The sequence below is a fragment of the Chinchilla lanigera genome, unplaced genomic scaffold (genome assembly GCF_000276665.1).
Source record: "Chinchilla lanigera isolate Chin_1 unplaced genomic scaffold, ChiLan1.0 scaffold00003, whole genome shotgun sequence".
Taxonomy (NCBI): Eukaryota; Metazoa; Chordata; class Mammalia; order Rodentia; family Chinchillidae; genus Chinchilla; species Chinchilla lanigera.
This window is the reverse complement of record NW_004955404.1, coordinates 1,930,438-1,956,400: the sequence shown is the minus strand read 5'-3', so window position 1 is coordinate 1,956,400 and position 25,963 is coordinate 1,930,438. Positions and strand designations below refer to the sequence as shown.

General features: G+C 50.1%; 1 protein-coding gene across 3 annotated transcripts in view; it reads right to left on the bottom strand.

The window, feature by feature from the left end:
- Positions 1 to 2,207: 2,207 nt before the first annotated feature.
- Positions 2,208 to 25,963, bottom strand: part of Ankrd10 (ankyrin repeat domain 10) — a 25,909-nt gene continuing 2,153 nt past the window's right edge. Inside the window, exons 2-6 of one of the 3 annotated variants that reach the window (XM_005373997.2) lie at positions 24,130 to 24,282; positions 20,586 to 20,677; positions 11,031 to 11,266; positions 6,960 to 7,055; positions 2,208 to 3,573 (exon numbers count right to left, since the gene is read on the bottom strand). In XM_005373997.2, coding sequence (XP_005374054.1) covers positions 3,092 to 3,573; positions 6,960 to 7,055; positions 11,031 to 11,266; positions 20,586 to 20,677; positions 24,130 to 24,282 — 1,059 coding nt within the window. In that variant the 3' untranslated portion in view covers positions 2,208 to 3,091. Of the gene's footprint in view, positions 3,574 to 6,485; positions 7,056 to 11,030; positions 11,267 to 15,802; positions 17,502 to 20,585; positions 20,678 to 24,129; positions 24,283 to 25,963 lie in introns of those variants that run through there. The other 2 variants (XR_259288.2, XM_013515744.1) reach the window with 2 other exon arrangements.

Sequence of the window (25,963 nt, the reverse complement as noted above, 5' to 3'; positions counted from 1 at the left end):
CAGGGGCTGTCCCGCCCTCCCTCGACTCTGTTCAGGGCAGCTCCAACAACTTCCCTGTTCTCGGGCTCTGATGCCCTCCCACTCAGCTGTCCCTGTGCAACGGTAGCCGAAGGAAAGGGGTAAACTGATCGTTCCTGGCCTTTTGCTAAGATCAAGAAATGCACGGATGGAAGTCTCCCTGAGCCGTGGGGAAGTCACAGCCCCCAACATACCCATCCCGTCATCCTGGCAGGCCTCACACCGTGCCCTGGGCCTGGGCCTCCAAACTGAAGGAGGGAGCTATTAACTTGCCCTTCTCACCGCGGTGACACTGCCTCGAGGGTTCAGGGAAGGCAGGAGAAACCGCCAGCACCACGCTGTCCTGGTTACCGGGTGTGGTGACCCACACCTGTAATCCCAGCACTTGGGAGGCTGAGGCAGGAGGATCACTGAGAGTTCAAGGCTAGCCTGGGGCTACAAAGTGAGCTCAAGGCCAGCCTAAACTGCAGAGACCTGGTCTCAGACAGGGGAGGGGAGGAAAAAAAAAAAAAAAAAAGAGCCAAGAAGCCTCCTGATTTAGCAATGATGTGGAGTTCCACAGGGGAGGGAAAAAAAAAAGAGCCAAGAAGCCTCCTGATTTAGCAATGATGCGGAGTTCCACTAAACGTTACAGTGACAGCCGCAGTGTGTCCATGTGGCGGGTGCTGGTGCACACTGCAGGTTACCCGAGGAAAGCCCTTCCTGCCTGCGGCCCAAGCAGAACTTCAGTGTCTAAGGGAAACACCTATTACCAAGTGATGGCCCGTCAGGCCTGGGCACTTGGTAAAAAGCATTTAAAAAGGTGAACCAAGCCAGGTTACCGCACTTTGAGGCAGACACCAAGGTGCACAGCCAGTGAGAAAAACCTGAGCTTCCTCAGAAACAAGATTTCAACTGCTGCAAAACCTGGCCCTGCTGCATGAGCGCAAGCACCTTCCTACCTGTGACCACGTGCTCATCAGAGGTGATGTGATGAGCTGAGATGAAATAACGGCATTTCATTCAGCACCTGGGGGTGGGGCAGAACTCAACAACGGGTCTGCCCACGACGAGCATGAGCTACAACGCCCAAGCACAAAGTGACTCTAATGTCACCTAAGGTGATCAGCTCGGAAATGTGGACTTCCACTATTACAATTAGGCAAGAAACCACCAAACACCCAGACAGAACTACAAACCCTATCAAAACATAACTGCCCTTCCCAGTTAACCTGTACAAGGCCAGATCCTTGAATACGCTTTTCTATCTTCTCAGCAATGCTCCGTAACTTCCGGTGTGGTAGTCTTAAACATCCTCTCAAGTACATTCCCGGGTACCTCACAACCTCCATGCCACTAACTGGACTGTGCTGCCTGCTCTGCCGTGTGCTCCAAGTACAGAGCACACAAGCTTGGGAAAGGGCCTCTGGCCAGGGCCCCGGCATGTCGGCGACTGCTCCAGAGCCCAGGGACACTCACACCCTCCTTCCAGCAGCTCGTCGGCGCCTGGTCTCCACCCTGGAGGCTGGCACAGTGGTGGGCATCGTGCGCCACGTCTCAAGTCCTTATGTGTCTCTAGCCAAGCACTGGGTAGGCTGGCAAGGCTGGCTCTCAATCCCAGCTCAGCTCTGTTGCGGTCCCCGGTGGAAGTGTGGACCCTACCCCGCTGCAGACCCAGAGGCAGCTGTACGTGCAACAAGCCCCAGACTGACCAGGTGTTTCCATCTTTACTGTACTTTAGGAGGCTGCCTCACGTTCTCCAACAGGCACCTACGTGCTCAAGGGCACCGGGCCACTGCCATGAACAGTCCAAGCAGGGCAGGGTTTTCCTCTGCTGTACTCGGGGTGATGTGATGGCCGCCTGGACCTGTCTAGCAGGAAGTCTCTGAGGCCCAATCTGGGTTCCGAATACAAGCGACACGAGGACCCACACTTCCTCTTCTCAGGGGGTCTGCGGTGACACTGCCAGTGTGGGATGGGCCCTGGTGCGGGCCTGGGTTTCTCGAAAATACTCACCACGTAGAGTGCTTTACAGAACACACAGGTGGCAGCTCCGTGCCATTTTCTAACTACAACTTATTCCTTACAAGGCTTACAACCACTCAACCATCTGCGAAACTACAGCAGCTTCCAAGGCTGCGGCTGTCGTGAAAGTGTGCTGGGCCCGGCATCTGCCTGGCGTCCGCCTCGCGCACAAAGGCTACTCCAGGGACAACCAACTGCTGGCTTTATTCGCTCTGTGAGGAACAGCTGAAAACGAAATGTGAGTACACTCAGAACATCAGCTTTTCATCTGACATTTTCTCTATTGGCACCAATTGTTATTACAAAAATCAGAAAAGTAGAAACTCATTACAATTTGCACAGCGTCACCACTAGCTGCTAAACCAAAGCTAATTTCTATAAAACCATGAACTTAACGCTGTTTTACTTTGAGGTTAAAAATTCTCTCAATTAATTGTGTGTGTGTATATATATATGTATATATAGTGGTATATATTTGAAAGCAGAAAACCCCAAAAACAAAAACAAAGGAAAAAATGTCAAAATAGGTAAATATTTTAACCTGACACTTCCTACAAATACTAACTTCCACTACATACAAAGGAAACCATTTTCTGTGGTAAAAACTCTAAAGACCAGGTGGGAAATGTGGAGTCCAGACGCGCTGGCCGCGTGAGCCGTTCTTCCGGAGCCCATGGCAGCGCTCGGCTTCTGTCAGCAAGGGCCAGGCGCACCAAGGGTTTCCACCGTGAAGGGCGGCATTCAGCAGGGACTGGTGCTCAGGGCCCACTCGCAGAGGCCTACTCATCGCTAATGCTACAGGGAAGCAGCTGTAAGCTCGTCCTTCAAAAGGTGAGCAGAGATGTGACCAGGCCCCTCATCTGGACAGAATTGAGCATATAAAAGAAAAAGGACAATTCTCGGTGATTGTATCTAAAAAAAACATTGAGACTGGTGTCAGAAAAACCAAACTTCAAACGTGTGTTTTATAAAAGGGCGGTGGTCACATGCCAGACACACCCAACACACACACCCAGCACCCACGGGGGCTGCGGGGTCTCGGGAAGCCAAGGGCCAGGCTACCGCACCCTCAGGAGCCGGGGTGCAGGTGCAGGGTGCCCAGCACGGCACTGGCATAGCGCTGCTCCACCTGCACGCAGCTCGAGTGCTCCAGCACGCTGCTCAGCTCCGGGAGGCTCTCGGCCGTGTCGCCGAAGCCGTGGTAGTACCCGTAGTGCAAGCTCGCCCCGAGGTCCAAGTCCTCCAGCCAGCACGGCCTGCTGGCCACGCAGCTGCTCGGGCTCCCGTTCAGGTGCAGAGTGCCGCACATCTCGGGGCTGGCGCTCAGGGTCTTTTCTGGCTCCTCGGTCCCGTTAGCACCCACTGTGCCCTGGCCGCCGGCGAACGGCTGTCCAGGAGCTGGTCCACTGCTGAGCCCTTCAGCTCCTGTGACGCACAGGTCACTCCTGCTGTCCATTCCATTGAGGTGGCTCGTGCTGGGGAAGTCCAAGTGTCCATTGCTGACACCGCCATTTGTCAGTGTGCTCGACAGGGAGCTACTGTTTTTCACATCTGCATCAAGAAATACACCTGTCACCAAAATTCAGTATCAACCAGAACCACAAAATGCTTCACTGTTGCTATGATTCTACAGGGTTTTCTTTTTTCTGTTGTTTTTCTTTTAAACAAACCAATTGCTTTTCCAAAGTTTAAAAATGTGTATAGATAGATAGGTTTACAAATAACAGTATCTGCCTGGCACGACAGGAAAAGTGCATGCATTTCAGTAGTGGTAAGGGATCAAATGTAAAAATCCAAGCTGACAAACACACTAGAGGGAAATACTGACAGCATGGAAAAGTAACCAAAAAGCTGTTCGCATTTTAAGACTAAAATCACCCTGAAGAGATTGATCACAACTGAAGGTCATGTTTTCTACCGTGAAAGTTAAAACAGAAAATGTTTCTAGCTCGGGAGGGAAAAGGTTAAATGCAGTGCGCTAAGGAAGCCCGCTGCGCACCCCAGCTTCCCGGTGTGCCCAAACCAGAAGCCGGGAGGCGCCCAGACTGTGACAGCAGTAGTTGGTCCCTTGGTGCACCCCGACCTGCGCGCGGGAGCACGGCTGGGACAGGTGTGCTCGCCGATGGCGCTGGCGGGCTGCATGCGTGCCGGCTGCCTGGCAGGCAGGAGGGGCTCCCGAGCGCAGTGCTGGCAGGACCACCGCAGCCAGGGCTTCGCCGTACTAAGGCTCTCTGAAAAAGGCCCGCACAGGGCGTCTGGCGGAGCAGGCTCACGCTGCAGGGCATGCTGGGCGGGCAGCGGCCTTGCGCCTCTGTGATCGGAACTGAGAGCACTCGCTGCCGGGGGCTCACACGGCAGCACGGGGGACCCAGACCGCCCCTCTCAGTAACGAAGTGCGACTGGAGGCGGCTCTGGCGATGACAGCAAGGCGTGCGTACACGCAGAGCTCAGTTCTCATGGCATTTAGTGAGGCTGCTTCTCCGCACCGCTGCGGCCCGCAAGCGCTCCCCTTCCCTCCTTCCAGCCAGGACCCAGCAGGCCCTGCAGTCTCGCGGCCAAGCAAGCACCCTGGCTGTTCTGTAACAAACCCTTGCAAATATTTCATGACCATCTTTTTTTTGCAACTTAGGTAACAATCATAATTCAAAAGTGCTGTAAATTCTTCAAGTAATTACTTTTTTTCAAGTAAATGATCGTTTTTGTATTGAGTTCAAACTCTAGAGAACAAGTTTCAAGAACTAAACATAAATTCAGTTTGCCTGGCGTGGTGGTGCACACATGCGATCCCAGCACTGCAGAGGCCGAGGCAGGAGGATCACAGCCACTTCAAGGCCAGCCTCAGCTACATAGTGAGTTCAAGACCACCCTTAACTGCATAATGAGACCCTGTCCCCAAAAAACCCAAACCAGTTATTCCCAGGGGGGAAATTTATATTCTTTTAAAAAATAACTGAATCAACTTTCATAGGTAATAAAATGTACTGACCCTATGTCAACCTTGGTTGTTGATTCCCCCCGCCTCCGCCCTTGGCTGTGAATAAGGCTTACTATGTTTCAGTTTTCATGGAATAAAGTAATTTTTCTTTAATGCCCAGGTAAAGTAAACCCGTTTCAGCACTGAATCTCTGAATCTGGGTAATTCAACCTCACCTTGTCCTGGAAAATCTCATAAACTGGGCATAGAAACCAGGCTCCCCTCACCCCACCTCAGCCTCCCTTTTTGTGCCCCCAGCCTGGTACACGACCTGAGGCCCATCCTGCCCACTTCCAGAGCCTGCAGATCTGGGCAGGGAATTGCGTTCCTGGGAACCCATGTGGAGGCCTGGGCTCCAGGCCCTGGACATGTGTCAAAACATGAAGCCACACCTCTTAACAGCTTCCCAAAAATGCATCGCCCTGAAAATGATGCTAGCAGAGCCGAGAACAAATCCAAGGGCAGGGGGAGGCACGTACGGGATGGCAGCCTGCCCTCCCAGGGCTCCTTGAAGGCCACAGCTCCCTGCTAGCAGGGCACTGGGAGCCTCTGGCCTAGACCCCAGGGCCAACAGGGCCAGAGGCAAAGCCGAGCAAAGGGCCAGGAGAGGTTATGCTTGACAATTCAAAGGCATGAAGGAATGCCATTTTCCTAGAGAACAGGCTTTGAGTTTTCTTATTTCTGTAAAGGTCGGAGTCCCCTAGCACAAAAACCCGTTATATTTAAAACGTACTCTCACTGGGCATGGTGGTGGCACACCTGTTATCCCAGCACTCGGGAGGCTGAGGCTAAGTTTGAGGCCAGCCTGGGTTACCCAGTGAGTTCAAGGCCAGCCTCCCCTATATAGCAAGACCCTGTCTCAACCCCCTCCCAAACAAAGAACAATGTGCTCTCTGATCAGCACTGCTCATGAAAAATCTGCCAATTCATTTAATTATTTGCCAAAGTGCTGACACTACCCATAGCAATCCTGACACTTGTGGGAAGATGTATACATTTTCCTTCTCAAGTGAACAAAAATGGTATTTTCTTACGGGTTTCCGAAAGCAAAATACATGATCTTTTATTCCCAGTGAAGAATTTATCATAAATGCATAATAATGAAACTACTAGAAACTGAGCATTTCTAAACATATTAAGAAAAAGGCTAAAATGTTTCTGTGGTCACAGAATAAAAGACTGGCAGAAAAATCAGCTGAATCGATGAGTCCTCTTTAGACACTCTGCCCAACGATGGCGACCCTTCCCGGTTTCCCCAGTGTGGCGTGCAGGCCACGGGCGCGCCCCCACTGCTCTGAACGCTGGAGAGACTGAGCTTGGCCTTTCAAGGCGCAAACACAGGGTAAATGTGAGCGCCCCCAGCCTCAGCGGTGCAGCGCCACGGCAGCCGTGCTCAGTGCTCCACACACCAGCAGGGATGCCAGCGCCGAAGCACCCAGGGCCAGAAAGCCTGTCACGTTAGTGCTGAAACCAGGACCACAGTATTTACCAGATCTCAAGGTTTGCTCCCAACTGTCCTCCTTCCCGTTTACTCCCTTGAAAATACAAATGACAGCAGGTTGGGTTCGTTCACCCCAAGTCCACATCAGAACATTAAAAATGCAAACCTCATTAGTAAAGTAAGCAAGGCACATTAAGCAAAAGCCAAATCAAAACAGGAAGATTGCATTTCTCTCTCTCATACCGGATATGCAACAAGAACACTTCTTCCTACACACCGGCCCCAAGCGCAGGTATCGTAATGTAACATTTTAAGACACTGAACAACAAAGTGCAAACCAGCTTGAGGAAAACGTATGTTAGAAATAATATGCATACTGATTCTTGCACCGACAAGGGGTCTGCATTGCGGAAACAGTATATATCTCTATTTCTTTCGGTCCAACAGAACCACTCTCCTGTGGCTTGGTGTCTTCGAGCACTGGGCTGTTGTTGCAGCCAACAGGAAACTGTCCACTCCCACCTGTTACGGCGGCAAACTCTCTATCGACGTGCATTCTGTCCGCCTCCTCTTCCGGCTCGCCATTCACGAGCGGCATGGCACAGTCCAGGCCTGGAGCTGTGGGAAAGCAGAGACGTCAGGTTCCTCGGTGCGCGCACGAGGGCAGCGACTCAGAAAGCAAAGACCACTGGGACCACGCTGTACTCTGCTGGGAAACTCCCACAGCCCAAAAGGCTGAAGTGGAAAGTTTCGGAGAATTCCAGGTCCTTTTTCAAGATTTACCTGGTGACAAAAGCATCTACTTTTAAGACTGTTCTGGAATATACTTATGTTCTACAACCCAGAGACAATTCTGCCCTTTTGAAAATTTAGCATATGGGTTTTTCTGGTACAGGGAATCAAACTCGGCACCTTGTACTTGCCAGGCAGGCACGGTGCCGCTGAGCCACAGCCCCGGTCCAAGTATACGGTTTTCAAAAGGAATACTTAGACAATTTTTCAGTAACACAAAACCAATTAAGAATTGTTTTTAAAACATTCACTAACTTTACTAAAACAAACAAACCCAGAGTCCACACAGCCACGCACGCGGGCTGCACCGCAGGGTGGACGGGATCCCCACTTCTCTGTGCCCAGAGGCGGAAACACAAACATCGCTTTTCCTCCAGACCCCACACCAACCTGTCTTCCCCAAACGCGGACCTTCGCTTCTTGGAACAGCCACTCCCACTGGACATACAGCTTCTAATTTTAGTTTTACTTTATTTATATATATTTTTGTCTTTTTGAGACAGGGTCTCGCTATGCAATTCAGGCTGACTTTGAGCTCAGTTTGTAGCCCAAGCTGGTCTTGAACTCGCAAGGATCCTCCTGCCTCAGCCTCCCGAGTGCTGGGATTACATGCAGGTACCACCACACCTGGCACAGCTTCTAATTTTAATCAGAATTTTTTTAACCAAAAAGAATTCTAGAAAAAAGTAGTTGTGTCTCACTCATTAATATGGCATGAACCCCACAACACCTGACTTCTCAAGAACGCTGAGCTCCTGGCACGGGCTGCCTAGTACTACTGTTCCAGGAGCGAGTCCACCCAGCAGCCCGGGCTGCTCCAGTCTCATCTCCTGTCACGAACGTGTCACTCTCACAGATGCACCTGGCACTTATGGCTTTTCCATAAAGGGAATGCACGGAATAAACAGAATTACTTCGGGGCCAAAGAAGACACAAAACAAACGACTCTCAGTGCCAAATACTTTCAAGAAATGCTGCAGACAGAAGGCAGCCCGGCCACTGGGGGGCTCCCGGGCAGGGCCAGGACAGGAGGCAGGTGCTGTGCACAGGACGGGAAGCCGATTCAGAGCCGATGCAGAGGGACGGGTGCGCTCTGCACAGCTGTGAAAAGCAAAGGCTCTGGGCCCACACCACCCTGCGCTTCAGGTGCTCTGAAAGTGGAAGTGCTCCACCGCCTCTTCTAGCCCTGCGTCTTATCCCCACCACCCAAACCACAGCTCGGCATGTCCCTCCCTCCAGCATCAACCCAGCACCTGCTCTTTAAAACACGAACGCCCAGGCAGCGGGGAAAGCTGCTCCCCACAGCACCGGAGGACACCTGCGGCTGAGTCCGCTGCCAAACGGAACCCAGACACCAACAGAGGGTCTCCTTGCACATGGCAACGAGGTCACTTTTACAGCTCATACCCTGGAAAGACAGCTGAGACATGAAGCAAGCAGGCTCAGAGCAGCAGCAGGGCTGCCTTTTCGTTCACTACACCCAGGGGCCAGAGCAGACCATCAGAACACCCACCTGAGAGCCAGAAATACAGAGATGCCAGAAACAGCTCTCCACAGGGTTCAGTGACACCTGTTCAGCAGGGTCCAATTCAGCCCAAGGGATCACAAAAGCAGCGGGCAGGACAGGCAGGACGGGCAAGGAGGCTGAGGCTCGGCAAGCCAACGGGACTGAAGGCCACCAGGCCTGAGGGGCAGGGTCCTTCCCAGAGGTGGGAAGACAGCAGGAAGGAAACGGCAGGACCCGGCCCCTCCCGAAGGAGCCCCTGTGGTGTGCTGCGCCGGCCACCGTCAGCACCTAGGACAATCAGGACCTTACTCCCTACCCTCCTCCTGCCCTTCCTGACACCCACGAACGGATAGACTTGCCAGGCAGAGGCAGGTACCAGCTGTAACAATTCACCTTTCAACTCTATGTTCACAGCTACCCAATTAGCCTGGCCTCGTCACGCCCCTCCATCGGGCACGGTGGCACTGTGTCCTCCCACACCCATTGCCACTGCTGAAGGAGCCAGTCAAACCTAATACCACGCTGTAGAGACAGAGGTTTGTGCAGACAGAAAACAAAGCACCTCCTCCAAGCTGGCCACTGTACTCTGCCTGTGACAGGGAAGCTCCTCTTCCCCTCTTCCGGCTGATTCCAGTTACTGCTAATGGCTGAGCATTCCACAACACGGGTGTCACAAGGCCACTTCTACAACCCGTCCTGTCCTCACGAGCTAACACTCTGCCCCACAGGCAGGTGTGGGAAGCTGGGCTGCGGGACCCCAGATTGACATAGAGTCAGGACCTCCTGCCCAGCCCCGTGCATTCCTGTTGGACCTTCCAGCAGGGTAAGGTAGCAAAGTAGCCTACATCTGTGCTCTCCCTCAAAGTGCAGGGCCAGACCAAAGGGCCAATTCTCAGGAGACTAAAACCACTCTGAAGGACCCAGTCCAATCCCGGGAAAAGCACGTTGAAAATCCTCGCTGTGGACTTTTGAGCCCCAGTGCTGGGCCTTTCCTGAACGGTATTTTTGCCGTCCCGTTGTGGCCACGGTCCTGAGGTCAGTAAAGTACCCATTTGATTAAAACGTGACTTCTGGATCCCCTTAGCTTCGCGTTAAGCCCACAGCCTCCTCCTCCTCCTCCTGCTGAAAAACAGCCAGCTGAGGCTGCGGCCCTTGCCCTGCCCTGCAAGGGGCAACTGCATTCTGAGCCAGGGGTCTCAAACAGCTCCCAGGATTACACGTGTCAACTGGCAGACTGCAAAAACCTGGGCTACATAGTGAAAGCTTACCTCAAAAAACAACAACAAAAAAAAAACAAAAAAGCAAAAAAAAATCTACTGCAACACGGTACAAATAAATCAAATCAATGAGAATACTGAGCAACACTTCCCCATTAACAATCCCCATTCTCAGATTTACAGGTATTGTGGTGCACACCTGTAATCCCAGCACTTGAGAGGCAGGCAGGAGGACTGCTGTGCGTTTGAAGCCAGCCTGGGCGATGTAGTGGGTTCAGGGCAGCCTGAACTATATATAAAGACCCTGTCTCAAAAATCACCCCCCACCCCAAATCTTAGTATCAACAATTACATTCCAGGTCACACTTTCATGCCTACAGGCTACAAGAGTCACCAGGTTGTTACAGGGAGGCCTTCACACAGCTGTAAAACAGGTGCGTATCAACTTGAGGGGAAAAGCCTGTCCCATCAGATGCCCCTGTGGCCCAGCGCTGGAGCAGTAGCTGCCACCCCACACAGAACTGAAGATGAAAATGACCTTGGGCCCTTCGTGGCCAGAGGCCGCCTGGCCACTCTCATGGGCCCTGACCACTAACATCTGAACACTGTAGGCCGCAATGTGATCATCACTGTCTCTGCGGAAGGCTCCTTCCCACTTACCTTAGCTCCTTGCGAGACACTGGCAAATGAATTCGCAGGGCCAGGAACAGCCAGGGTCTCAGCCCAGGGGGACCACACCAAATAGAAAAAAATTCCTGCCAGATCATCAACTTTCTGTTTTTGTTTGGTACCGGGGATCGAACTCAGGACCTTTCACTCGCCAGGCAGGCGCTTGTGCTGCTGAGCTATATCCCCAGCCCGAGATCATCATCTTTTAGGCTTGGGAGCATTCGGAAGAAGCCCAAAACTCAGGCACAGAGGCAGATTTGTTTTAATGGTTATATTCTGAACAGACACAAAATGAACTTCTTCTTGACTGACGGCAGATGCTGAATTCAGGTGCTGAGAAACTGGAGGGACACAGTGATCTCTGAGCTGTCACATGCCCCCTCCCGCCCCCGGGCCCAGGGCTCTCACCTCCGGTTCTAGCTTTCTTCACACCCAAGTGTTCTGAGTCTTCCAAGCACCTCTTTCGGTTTGTTCCCCCACTAACGTGACTGGGAAACACGTTCTCATGACCCCCACTCAAGGCGCCATTCTGACAGAAACGGCTCAGCTGACACCTCTGGAGGCTCAAGAGAAACTGGGTGCACTCTTGGAAGCCCTGGGTTTGGGCAAGGTCTGCTGCCGTCAGGCCGCTGGCGTTTCTCAGGCTGCACAACACAAAAACACTGAATTACCACCCGGTCGCGCGTGAACCTGGTCTCTGCTCCTGCAGAACTGACTATCTATCTGAGGATGACATCAAAGTCAACAATTTACAGCAAATCTCCACTGAAGGAGCAGTTAATCATCCTAGCTCCATAACTAACTTCTCTTAAACATTTGATTTCTAAGCAAGATTTGGGCAATAGTAATTTTAAAAAGCAGTATAGTAAACTTTTTAAAAAGGTACCTTCTTCCTGTTTAACTTCTCAAAACCGCATTCTATGTTAGTCTGAAGAATCTAACTTTAAGCTACTTCAGACTTTACCTGAAACTAGATTCTATGCTATCTGCACTTACTTTAAACCCCATCCTTTAGCCTCGGTGAAATCATAGCAAACAAACATGTACTGAAAATTGCCCATGGCATTTAGAGCAAGCGGCCTTGAAACAAGTCTCCGCCTCGCAACACGCCAGGCTTTGTGCTGGCACGTGGCACTGTGAGTGGAAGTTCAGGTGCCCTGACGCTGCCCGAGCGACTGTCAACTCACCACCTGAAAAGCCGCTTTCAGCCTGGGTTTTAGCCCGGCTGAGGAAAGCCTGCCAAGTACTGCATGTTGGCACGCTGTGGTACCTGAGTGGACGTTTGCTTTCCTTTCCACACCACACCGGCCCAGGACCCCCTCAGCTAAGTGCCCTGCCCTGCCCTGCACGGACCAGCACCTCACTTGGCTAAGGACACAGAAAAGCCTTGGCTCCAGCAATACCGAGGCTCTGACTTAAGCCGAAAGTCCTGGCAGGATGCAAGTGCAAGATATGCATAAAACAGGAGTGAATCAGCTGGACTTGAAGGCTCCAGGACACAGAATTAAACCGAGAACGAAATTAACTCCAGGCTTCCTTTCCAGAAGTCAGACAGGACACTGCTCTGGAAACCACCTCCGCAAAGCACCAGCTGCGCTTAACACCTGGCCTTGGACAAGCACAGGGCAGAGCAGCCAGGCACTCCCACACGGCGAAGGGCGGCACGGGGCCGCTGCAGCAAGCCCCGCCCCCCACGCTGTGCCCAGGAGTGCCGCAGACCACGCAAGAGGGAAGCCAGCTTCGCTCATGAGCGCCACCCCGCCTGTGCTGCTGCTCGGTGTCGCTCACACAAGCTCTGGCCTTCAGAATGAGACGCCTTAAAGGTCTTCGGACACTCACCGGAGGGTCTCCTCCTTCCTGAACCACAAGGTAAAGAAATGAGAGGCGTGTCTGGAAGGAGAGCTGAGGCCAATTTAATATGCTATGAAGTTAAGATTTGACAGCCCCAGAAATCAACAAGATTGTCTTAAAAATAAAGGGTATGCTATATATAGGACAATTCGGAATTAAAATCAGATACCTTAATCTGCTATAAAAACCCAAAGCTGTAAATTCTGATGAATATTCATCCTGCATTTTTTATTGATATATAAATTAAATGAAAAAGAAACTTTTTGGGCAGCATGAACTCCATAGATTACATGTCCCAAACAGGCACTTGTTACTAAAATACAACATACACACAAAAAAACTGGGCTTCATTTTCAGAGTGAGGATGGCCTAGACAGGTCTACTCTCTCAAGAAGAATAAAGACCAAGAACAAAAGCAAAACTCATAAAACGATCCTTTCAACAGTCAGTATGGCCTAGCTCTCCAACACCAAACACAGAAATGAGGAGCTGCCATTTGATCCCAGGACAAATAAAAGCACTGACAGCAAAGCGAATCAGAGAACAGAAAAGCAGAGCCAACAGCCTTTTAAAAATGGCACCAAGCATCACCAAGGCCAGGCCGGGGAGGAAAGGCTAGGCACAGAATGGGCACGGCAATGTGAGACCAGCGTGGACTCTGATGAAGCATGGGGTGCTCCCTGCACCCTTAACCCCGGCCAGGTCTCCCTGCCTGCCCTGAAGTGGTCCACACTGGCAGTCACAGCCACTGTTGTCTGACATGCTCTTCCACACTGGCTTTAGCCAAAGGGAGTGCTCCCAAGCAGAGGGCAGCGGTCAACTCGCACTGTGGACTCCTGGGCGTGGACCACGCTATCAACCACCAGTTGGTCACATGGTCAAGAGAGAGCAGCAGGCCTCTAGAAAACGTCCTGGGTAGACATCGGGCCTGCGACACAGGGACTCAGGAGGAAGCGATGAGACTGGGTGGTGTCCAAGGGGCACCATCTCTGTACTACTCCAGAGCCAGGACAGGAAGCAGAATCCCTTCTCTGCTTCTAGTGACTGTGCCCATGCTCCAGGGACGACTGCACATGTTCTAACCCAGGCCGCTGCTCCCGGCCTTCCTCTCCTCCCTGCACGCTGCTCTGCTCACGCTGACCGTCCCACAGGGCTCCTCACACCTCCCGGCGCACAGCACAGGCCCCAGCAGAGGCATCCTAGGCAGCTGTCATGGCAGGCACCTGGCGGCACCTGGCGTAGCCCGCTGGATGGCAGACACTTGAGGGGCTGCAGGCCACACTCTCAGTCCCAACTACTCAGTGTTCACCGTGGGCCGAAAGCAGCCACAGAAGGCTGAGCATGGATGTGTCTAACCAGCCTTTATGAGCCCTGAAGTCAGAATCTCGTGTGTTACAAAATACTATTCTTGGAACCATCTAAAAGGGTAACAACTGTTCTTAGCTTATAGGCCAGCCCTGCTAAATAACACTTAGCCGGACTCATGACGCTCTCAGGGGTCTTCCTCAGAAGTCTACTAGATTCACACATCATTCATCCACTACTGATGCGAGAAAAAGGTAACTTTTAAAAAGTTGTCAAAAACTTAAAACAAAAACCACAAATCTGGTGCGAGTCAGCAGCCTGCTCCAGCTGTGCCGTCTCGGCCAGCTGCCCTGGGAGAGGGTGAGTGGGTGTCACTGTGCTCAGCAGTGCCCAGGCTACCCCTTGCAGTTTCATTTCAAATGCTCCACGGAGGCTAAAAGTTATGTGGGCTTCCAAGACGAAATGAGAAATAATCATGAGGTGCACAGGTCTCAAAATGCTTTACATCTTTAAAAAAACTTTTTGCAGTGCTGAACTACTGAGCTACATGCTCCGAGCTATACCCTGAGCCTTCAATGCACTGAGTTTTAATAAAAAAGAATCAGACCTTGCAGTCAACTCCGTGTGGTGTTCTGACCGTAGGACGATTCGTCCCTTCACGCTCGAGTGCAGGAGTTAACAACAATCACGGAACCCAGGGCTCTGCGGGAGGCAGGCAGAGAGGGACAGGCTCAGCTCTAGGACGGCTCCACTTTGAGGCCAGCTTGTGTCAGCAGCAGGCTTGCACCGTGGGGTCAGCACGCACCAGAGCCTAGACGCGGGACCCTACACACACCACCACAATCAGGAAGGACAAAGCTGACTGGACTGCACGGGTTACACTCTTCCCAAGGGAAATCTAACTACTCCAGGAAACTGTCAAATATGCACTCAGAAACTATTTTCACGTCAGCCGGCAGACACAAAACTGCACGTCCTGTGTTTAGACAAATCTCTAGGGGCTGGGGATTTAGCTCAGTGGCACAGCGCCTGCCTGGCAAGCGCAAGGTCGTGAGTTCAATTCTCGGTACCGGGGGGAAAAAAAAAAAAGTCCTAGACAAATCTCTAGGGCACACACCTGACCCTTGCTTGAATCTGTGTGGCTCAGCCTGGCACCAAGGGGCAGTGACCATGGAGACTGCTCTCCAGCCCTGGCTGCCCTCTCTGCTCCAACATCGATCCAGGAGATCTTTGAAAATGAGCAGTCTCAAAAATTCGAAAACAATCACCTTGATGTTCAAACCAATTCAGCTCCGCTCAGTTTTAAATACTGCTCTTGTTCCAAGGGAGCTGGCAGGGTCAGCCCCCACGTTGGCCAGCTCGATCCGGGCGACCTCGTGGGAATCCAAAAGACTGGCACCCGCAGTTCCCCGGGATGGGCCTGGGCCACGCAGCCCTGCCCAAGCAGCCACAGCGTCGTCCAACACTTCTGCCGGCCCTCAGCACTGCGACACCAGCACTCGGACAGACGTCACCACTGTCACTCTGAACCCTGTGTTCTGCCCAACCGGCCTCAGCATTAAAGACCCCTAATTCTATTTTCTGTGAGAATATTCTGAGATTACCGCAAGAACTCCCCCCATGACTCAGCTCCACTCTGAGGCCAGCTTGCTCTCTTTGGTTTTCACTTACAGTGCCACAGTACCAGGACAATGAAGCCACTCAAGGAGAAGTTTCTGTGTTTTGTTTCGTTTTGAATTTTGAAAATGCACAGATCAGGAAACACCTGAAATATGGTGTCCAGAACCCAGGCGTCATGACACCTTTGGGATGCTTTCTTTTTGTTAATGCCATGTGACAATAAAAGAGGACCACAATTTTTCTATAAAAGTATTTCTGTTAAAATTCTGATCTCAATTTAGCTATTGTTAGTTTACAAATAAAGAGGTAGATATCATAAATTAGGGTAAGCAAAGCATGCAAATCTAAAGAATCTATATCTGAATTCCTAGATTAGCAGTAAAACCAATCACCGCAACAAATACCTCAACAGTATGCCTTGTGTGCAGAAAGAAGCGATACTGAGCATTCAATGCCACAACCGTAAGGTTTCGGAGAAGCACCTGTGGCAGTCTCAGCAGTTTCTATATGGAATGCTCCCCCTTTCTAGGATTACTTGAAAAAATCAAGTCAATTCGAATTACGTAGCTGGAAAACATTGACATGTGTAGTTTTTACAGATTCAGAATCTTCTGTGTGACTTAAAACGGGCAATGGTTCATACATGGAAACTTATAACTCATACGGGATCACATTTGCAGGCAACATCGGATTAAGATACACACACGCATGAGGTGCTGGGCAGGAGCTGGGCTGCGCCGCTGGCCCGTGACGCCCTGCGCAGGCAGCTGCTCAGCACTGCCCTCTATGCTCCCTCGGTCTTTTCAGCATGAAGCCAATTCCAATGTCAATATTCCAACGAAATTTAACATACGGACTAAAAACCGTCAACTCACGATTCTGGTTACTTTAAAATTTGGTATGCTGTATCACAAATACATTAGTAACTATTCCTAGATGGAAATAAGCAAATAAATGGAATCATTAAAAAAAAGATAAAAAACATTTCTAAATGTCCATTTGTACAGACAAAGCATTAGCAAACATAGAAAGTATCTTAGGTAAAAGAAATACAGGTGTATATTTAACCCTTTGGTATCCAACTTAATATAATGAAGTTTTATAAACATATTCTTCAGTTAACAGCAGGAAGAAACAATTGAACGAAAAAGTTTCTACCTGAATAAATTTGGTGCCAAGTTTCCATTTCAAGGTCAGTATTACCAAGGACAGTTTGATGCTGCAACTGAACCAGTTCTGTTTGCATACGTTAAAATCTAAGAGCATCCATCACTCATGGAGTCTGATGGGTACCTAACACGCTCCAACTGTAACTCAGCAAAGAAGACAGACACGGATTTAGAAATTGTTGGTTTGATTTGAAAGCTCTATCTATAAAAGCAGAAGTTAAAAAAATATTGAGCCCATATATTATTCCAGCGGTTATGAAAAAAAAACACAGTTATGAACCAAATTTGTCAACAGCTCTGAAGCCTGGTCAGTCTGTCATCTCCACCTGCCTGGTGGAAGGACACATGACAGCACTTCAGGAAGTGATCCTTGCATCCAGAGCATGCACCCCAGGCAGAGGACAGAAAAGCCAGACACAACTGAGCAATGATCATCAGACGAGGGGGGCAAGTGCTGGGATGCAAAGAGCAACCGGATTCAGAGCATCTACACCACCAGAAGCCCTAATTCTAACACATCCCCTAACAGCTGCTAGTCAGAGGGACAACCAATAACAGAAACCACACATGTCAAAAATGAATGGCCAATAAAGTAAATCTGCGTTCGCTTTTGCCGAGACAAAGCTGCAGTGCACTTTTGACACCCGGACTGGGTTCACCTATGCACTTGTCTTGGCGGCAAGTCTGCTTCCTAGCGGGGTTCCATGATAAAACAAATAGAGTGGGTCACACAAGGCCACCAATGTGCACCAAACTAAACCAACTCTAAGAATTTCTAAAAATTCAGCCTCAAGCGTTACAGCATTAAACAAGTGTCACCACTGTGCTTTAGACTTCCATTATTCTAGACAGCTATGGCTGCCATGCCCACCAGGGAAGGAGACTGCCCTGACCATGCCGGCTCAGGCTACAGGTGGTTCTCCAGGGAACCAGTCCTTACGTTAAGAAAACGAGGCCAGGACCAACCAAGCCGATCAGGAGAAGGCAACTCCGGCTTCTGTGTCCAGGCAGGCCCCTTACTTCTATTTAGGAAAACAGAGAGAAGGGGGCCAGTTAAGTTCATAGCTGGTCAAGAAGGAAACATCTCCCACCTTCTCCAGAAAAACACAAGGAGGCAAAAATCTAACAGTGAAACTAACCCAACGCTCAAAAGCTCTTTCTAGCGTTAAAAAAGGTGTTTGTTATCAGCACACAGTGCGTTTCTAAATCTTTCTCCAAAATCACATCAAGACCTAACCTTAGGCCCTTCCTCACTTCCTGTCACCCAATGCCTAAATTCGGCCAGGTCTTCTCCTTCGAGGCCCTGCCCGCCCTGCAGCAGAAGCCCACCACAGGAAGCGCGTGGTGAACACAGGCCGCCATGGAAGCTCTCCCTTGGACAGAGGAAGGGCCATTATAATTTGGCATTTGGCATAATGGTGAAAATGTCACCCTTAGATACTGTAACGTATGCAAACGTGTGGTCAGAACTGAGATCTGATCTGATCCTATGGGGTTCAGTTTTAGATGCAGGCAATGGCAAGTATGCCACCCCACAAGCCAGAAAGAGAAGCTCACATGGAAAAGGTAACTTGGCACCAAAACTCAAGATTTCAATTAAGAGAAGAAAACAAAAGTCCATTAACATACTCACGTGTGGTGCTAGAAAATTTAATACGATGCACAGCAGCTGAAATGCGTTATCTTACAGTGGCAACCTACATTAACAAGTAAGTTATGTAACAAACCATTCTAGCCATAGATACTTAGCACACCTGCCCTTATCATTATATCTACCTGATGACCAAACAAACACATGGTTAGACTTTGGCCACTTTAATGTAGCAGATATATAAAAAGATGAGTAGGAATTAAGAGCAAAACTGTTAATTTAAAAATAGTCTGAGGCAGCTTTTACTCTATTCAGAGAAGAAGGCTAATTTACATCACAGAGTATAAAATAATTGCAATCTAGCCCATTCTCAACTGCAAAAAAGTAGCTTTAAGTGAATGAAGTCTGTGTATTTGCTCACTCTTATAAAAAAGGTGTTATTCGCTAGGACTATACTTGACCATATGTGCAGCATTACAGGGAACAAATAAAATCGACCTAAACACCATTGTTCTGGGGAATCACATTGTTATATATGTTGATAGGCTAAGTGGGGGTAAACTATGAAAAGATGCAGAACAGATACCAAGAAACATTTCGATTTACCTTACTGGCAAAATAGACATTTTATTTAGATGTTCTAAATAACAACATACACAACAGCAATAAATAATGATTACTTGAGTTTTTTTCTCCAGGCCAAAGACTTAGAATTTTAAGAATTGCTTTTGGCTAGGCAGCTCAGGCTAAAAGTTTCTTCTAAAAAAATCTGAATGCTCAGTCCAGGGAAGTCACCACAATGCAGGGTCTCGAGGGGGAGCTCTTATACTGAGATGGGAACAGACAGGCTCTCGAGCCATGCCCAGCCACGCCTGGTGGGAAAGAGACACTTGAGGGTCCTGTAACCAAGGACAGAATCGTAAATAAAAGATGCTCATGTTTAAAAAGACACCTACTGAAAAAAAGGACATCGTGATAGATACTGGCTCAAAGAATTAAGCTATCATCTTTGTAATAAAATGTTTAGGACCATTAGAGTATTGTTTAGAAAAATAAGTTGTTAAAAGATCAACTTCTAATTATTCATTATTTCAATTAATGATAATCAAGCAATTTAATCCATTGTTATAAATGACTATTTTATAATCAAAGTTTGTTATTAAAATTAAAGACCTGAGTTTTTAATCTAAACACAGCCAATAAACTTCACCTGTAACCAGAGCAATTCATGGAGAATCCCCTCAGTGTTTTAAGGCTGTAGATGTAGATCCACATTACCGATACTTTTTACATTACCTTAGGTCATAACTGCGTGTTAAGTCACAAGGGTCCCTGCATCGTGGCGGTTAACAGGCTACAACTCACGCCGTAAGTAAAGGGTCCAAGCCCCCACAGCGCTCAGCGAGACAGAAGCTAAGACCCGGGGAGGCCAGCGACAGCCTCTCCTATGGAGCAGCGCCTCGCATTGACCTGCATGGTTTGTTGTCCAGGATCTAAAAAAACTTACTGTTATACAGAGTCAAAACAACGACATGGAAACCAAAGGGTTAAACTAGGTTAATTCTGTGGATTTTACTCTCCCAAAGTCTAAAATTTTCTGTTTCCAAGTAAAATAAAGTGGTTTCTAATTAATTTTATAAATTACTCGTGACACTTAAGGTAAAACAAAAAAGCTAGTATTATCTTGGTTATTAGAACTCTATAGCTTACACTCAACATTTAAGGGTGAAAAACCACACCCATTTTGTTAATGCTATAAACTTTGAAAAAAATTTTATTCTATAATCTTTAAGAGAAAGTTAAATTATAATAAATGGATAATGCTATAGCTAATGATTTGCATACAAGATCACATTTCTAAAGATCACTTGACATTAAGGTTGTCTCATCAGACAACAAATCAACTAGCTGATGTAAATGGGGCTATAGTAAGGACCTTTGAAACAAGGCCATGGTATCAAGGGCTCGCCAGTCTTGACAGTCCTCTTTCCAAGGAGCTACAAACCCTGAAGTCGTTAACAGGCTCTAAAACAAGCTTCCTGCATCTGCTAAGATGAGGAGCCAACACTGAGAAAAGCTCACCGTCTTGAGCGTGTTTGAGCCAGAAAGGACTGCAAGATGTTCCAACCCAAGCTCAGTTCAGAAATTAAAACCTGGCGAAGGAAAGCAGGAAGACCGGCCACGCTGAAGGACTCGTGAGTGGCAAGGTCAGGACGTCACAGCCACATCTAGGGAGCTGACTGTCCTTGCCGCCTCGCCTGTGACAAGCAGCCTGGAGCCACAGCCCCTTCTGCACATGCTCAAATGCACCTACACTGTCCTCACTAACAGCAGAGATGGGAAAGGTGAAGCCCCTCGGGGTCTCTGCTTGCTCTAAACGCTGAGCTGAGGAAATGTCTGGCTGGGAGAAGAATGGAAGACACTTACTCAGTGTGAGCCCCGTTCGCCACCAGGGCGCTGAGGCACTCCAGGCTCCCAGAGCGGGCGGCTTTGTGAATGGGAGTTTCCCCCTCACAGTCCTGCAAGACAACACACACACTCAGAACCCGACTGCACCCCATGCCTGCGGCGGCCAGCGGCCTCCTCTGGTACCTGTGAAGCAAAGCAACATGTGGGCAGGGGAGACAGCTCAGCAGCACAAGCGCCTGCCTGGCAAGCACAAGGTCCTGAGTTTGATTCTCGATACAAAAAGAAAAAGAAAAGAAAAGTGTAAGAAGTACACATTCTCGCTGACTTAAGGGTCTCTCCACCCATGATCCCCACAGCTGAACAATGCTAACGCGAGGACAGGCATCCATGTCCCCGGCATCTTCCAGCTCGACTTGAGGTGGAACCGTATTTTAGACACAACCTGAGATCAGATGCAGGGCCAAGAGAAGCAAGGAGGACACCAGGGTCAGAGCCAGCCGCTAGGCCACGAAAGAGCTCTGCATGGGAAAGGCGCCGAGCAGGCCCGGGCGGGAGAGGCGGAGTGAGCTGACTCAAGGAAACCTCTGAAGTCTAACCATGCAGTCGCCCAGGGAGAGAAGAGTCTTCTGTACTGTGTGAAGGGAAAAACAACGCCAATGCTCCGAGGCTTCCAGGTAGTAAAGAGTCCAACAGAGCAAACGCAAACAGATCCAAGAGATCGAGGAGTTTGTCTGCTGGGACATGAAGGCCTTGTCCAGAAAACCGAGAGGCAGCTGCACCGCCTCTGGGAGCTGCAGGTGGAGCCCCACCTACTGCAGGGCCAGGAGAGACACTAGGGCAGGGGTGCGGACTGGGGAAAGCAGGAAGCAGCCGTGTGTCTGCCCCGCTGCGCAAGAACTCGGGGGTCAGGGATAGAGCTCAGTTGCCGGTACCCCACCACCACCACCACAAGAAAGAACTCTGTAGGTGCAGCCAGGTGAGGGCCCCAGAGGAAGGAGCGCAGGTACTCTGCAGGAAACAAACCAAGGCCTGGCGCCTTGGGCAGGTGGAGTATGGCCCTGTGTTTAAAGTAGGAGCCACAGGGCTCCAAACAGACAGAGAGCTTGAGCACAAAGAAAATCCATTTCCTAACAAGAGAAGGAAGTAGAAAACCACACAGCCATTCAGGCAACCAGTGAATGCAGATGTGTAAAAAAAGGTAAACCATTGCCTCGAAGAGGGGTGGAGGAAAGAAGTGGTCCACAAAAGACAAAACTTACATAAAAATCCAGCTGCAACTGAGACTTAAGTGAGGCTGTGCAAAAGCCCTCAAGAAAGGAAGGTGGTGTGACAGCTCTCCTCAGAACAACAGTGAAAGCTCAGCATCCCTTACACCATTTCACAGGATGGTGGGACAGCAGGGGACACAAAAGGCGAGCTCCCTGTCGTGACACAGGAGGCCCTGCATGCGGCTTGAGCACTGCCCAAAGCCCTCCAGGGACAGGAGAGGACGCTAAGAGCCAAGGGCTATGGTAAGGTGCTGAAGCTTCTGGTCTAGACCAACACATCGCCAAGAGAACCAGTGACCTGTGTGGCACACTTGGAGGGAAAAGGGGGAGGCACCAGAGCGCCCCAAACAGGCAGGGCCCTTTGATTTTTTTCATCACAAACACTCAAGTTCTAATCTGGATACTAGAAGCTAGACAGGACTTGTACATCCTTAGCAAGTAGTCATATGGGCATAACCCCCCGACCCACAAGCTCCACTCTCCAGGAACTGGCAGCCAGCATACCAGCTCTCCCACCTCAAGGACAACCAGCCTGGAACTGCCAGCAGCTCAGATGCTACCGGCTAACAGAGGAAATACCATGCCAGGTTCAGACAATGAAGAGCATACAAGAGCAGAGAGTAAGAAAGATCAGCTGTTTAAGGGTTGAGGAGGAAGAGGGGCGCCCATGGCACTGGAGCTGTAGGAGGGAGCACCCCATGAATGAGGCCCTGCCCCATGGGGGCAGGGGGCACCAGTAATCCCAGTTACTTGGGAGGCTGAGGCAGGATGGCCGAGAATTCAAGGGCAGTATGGGCTACACAGTGAGTTCAAGCTCGCCTAAACTATACAGTGAGACCCTGCCTCAAAAAACTAAGAAAAAAAGCTGGACTGCCAGGGAGAGCTGGCTCAAGCTCACTATGCCCTCTACCCAAGATGGGAGGGTGAGCAGGAGCCATCCACAGGAGCAAGAGCTGTGAGGCAGCAGAGAAGCAGCGCATCCAGAGGGCCACTGCAGCCTAGAAGCAGGCCAGGCCTGAGTCTTGCTCTGAGACAGAAGCAGGCCTCAAAGCTGGCTTCACCTCCAGCCTATGGCTAGCTCAGGAAAATAGGTCAGGTGCCTGAAATGCCTTGCACTGACTCACCCCCCCAATCTGGGCTTAAACCGTGGCTGAACACCTTCCTTCCGGACCACTTGCAGCTGAGGGCAGTGGCTGAGCCATCTCCAGGAGAGGACAACAGTTGCTTCACAGCTACTTGTAACCAGAAAGAGCAACTCTTAGGAACAACAGAGAAAAGTACATGCCTGTAACCCCTGCTACCCACCAGGCTGAGGCAGAAGGATTCCAAGTCAAGCCAGCCTAGAAACTCAGGGAAACACTGCCTCAAAAATAAAAAGGGGTTGGGGCTGGGGATTTAGCTCAGTGGCACAGCACCTGCCTGGCAAGCGCAAGGTCGTGAGTTCGATTCCTGGTACCGGGGAAAAAAAAAACCAATAAAAAAATAAAAAAGGCTACTGTGTAGCTCAGCAGTAGAGGGCTTGCCTAGCATGTGCAAAACAGAACTCAATCCCAGCACACACAAAGAAGATAAAACTATCTCTGCCCCATCAGAACCTTGATGGTTCAGTTTGAAAAGGGTATAAAAACAGGAGAGGAAATCAAAGGCATAAAGCAGGCACCAAAGCCCCAGCCCAAGTCTCCCAGATGGCTCACCCCAAGCAGGATGCCAAGTCTGGGGGCTGCTCCTACTCGGAGCACCCACAGGCCGCTTCTGCACCAGAGGCTGAGGCTCTGAGCACTTGTGTGCAGGTTCCCTGGGTGGAAGGGTACCGGAGAGAGACTGTGTGGAGCCTGGCACACACACCCCATCTGTGTGAAGCACACAAAGCTCTCCAGTCGTCTGCTCTTTCCCTCGGCGTGAGACTCCTGGCAACTCTGCATCCAGTTGCCACCCCAGCTGGGGCCCAAAGCCACAGGAGCTCACCCTGAAGCTCCCCTGGCAGAGGCCTGCAAGTGCTTTTAGTCTCAGCAGCCAGGCAAGGTGGCTGGGAGCCTGGAGCAGGAGAGCTGGGCGCCAGGCCAGCACCTTCAATTCCTAGCCATGACCTTGGGCAGGGTGAGTCACAGCATAGGTGAGAAAACTATAAACAGAATGCTGGCCTCCGGAAAGAACCTATTACTCACAAAGACCTGAAGGGAAAAATCCCAGTTCACATTGGGCGCACGTACCAAAGACCCCAACTTTTAACAACCCCATGCAGTAACTATGCCTGGAAATGAAACACGAAGGCAGGGCTGCGCGTGCGTGCTTACCGGCTTGTTAATGTTGGCCCCGGCTTGGATCAGCCAGACCAGGCACTGAGGGTGTCCTCCGAATGCTGCGATGTGGGCCGGGGTCTGGGCATAACGCGTGGTGGAGACATTCAGGGTGGCGCCAGCTCTCACCAACTGGATCAGGCACTCCAACTTCAGAGCCGGCGGCAGGAGGGACGGAAACAGACACACATATCGGTGCACCATTCACTACCACAGATCCCTAACCCCACAGCATTGGTTACATTTTTTTTTTCTTTTAAGGAAACAAGTTTAATAGTTCCTTCTCAATACCATATACATTTTTAAGGGATCTAGAAAACATTTTCACCTTGTCCTAATTTAAAAACTGGGAGAAATTAAAATGCAAACAATTTACTACGTAAATGTCTTGGTTTTTCTACGACTGAAAAAGTCAAAATCAGCAGAGACCACAGAGCACCGTTCACACTTCTATCAAGACTTCCACACACACCGTTCTGACAATACAAACGTTATGGTGGTTGGTAGGTCACAAGGCTGTGTGGCCGCAGCAAACGCTTCACAGACTGTCTTCCAACTGTGGTGCCAGGCGCCTGGCCCAGCACTCAGCACTTGGAAAGGGTGCGTGGGGCAAAAGGATTGTGAATTCAAGGGTGGCCCCGGGAACGTGGTGACTTAACCAGACTGAAGCAAAAAAGGAAAACTATGCGGAAAAAAGCTACAGTACAACCAAACTACATCCCACAAGTGACTAAGAAAACTGGCAGAGTAGGACGACAGAGTAGCCAGGCTCTAACAATTCTTAGCCTTTCATCACAGTGAACCGATGTAGCAGGTGTCTGTCATGTGCCATCAGCCCTGTAACTGACCTGCACGCTCTCCACTCCCAGACTGCTGTTTCTGCTCACACGGCGCCAAGCGCAAGCGAGAGCTGTGCCTAGCTGGGCGCGAGCCTGCTTCTCTGCAGATCTCAGGAAGGAGAGCCAGAACCCTCTACCGCACCTCACCTCCTTATCCGCCTTTCTCAGGAAGAAGTCTACGTTCAAAGCACAGGTGCCTTCAATAGCTGGGAGTACAGAGATTTAAAACATGATCTGTCTCCGATAAACTTGAAGCTGGGAGAGAAGGCTGATTGAGAACGGTATTTAATTTAATTTACTTAGTGAAGTCGGGGATGTAACTCAGTGGCACAAGCGCCTGCCTGGCAGGCAAATGCAAGGTCCTGAGTTCGATTCGCAGAGCCAAAAAAAAAAAAATAATAATAATTAGTGATAAAATGACAAGCACATAAGAGGAACAGGAGTCAAATCTAGCAGAAGTGGAACAAAGCCGGAACCACCGGTCATGCCAAAGGTGGTACTCTTTCACATTAACTGAGCGTTCACGGGCCTCACTCTTAAGTCTGTTCCCTCAGGGTTTAATTAGTAAACTGGGTTTACAATTCTGGACAAGTATTTTTAACTATGGTATCTTGTGAAAGCAGTGTGTAATTAGATACTGTAATAAAACTGTTGCTCCTCCGGGAACAAATCAGCCTCATAAATGGTTAAGTAACCCGTGCACCCTTGGAGCGTCCCCGAACACACGCCTGGAACCCGCGCGAAGGGAGGGGCAGCCCTGAGTCCGGCCGCTCTCAGCGGCGGCCTCTCCCAGCAGGTCAGGCTGGGTGTCAGCTCGGGCTCCAAGGCTCCTGCAGCCCCAGCCCCCGGGATGCGATTCAGCAGGCTGGCTACAGTGAACACCTGCTCCCTTCTGAGCACACTGGTCTCCAAGCCAACAAAAAGGTGATCCAGTCAGTTTTTAAAATTTCGGGGAAGGTCTGGCGTGGTGGCTTACGCCTGTAATCCTACCA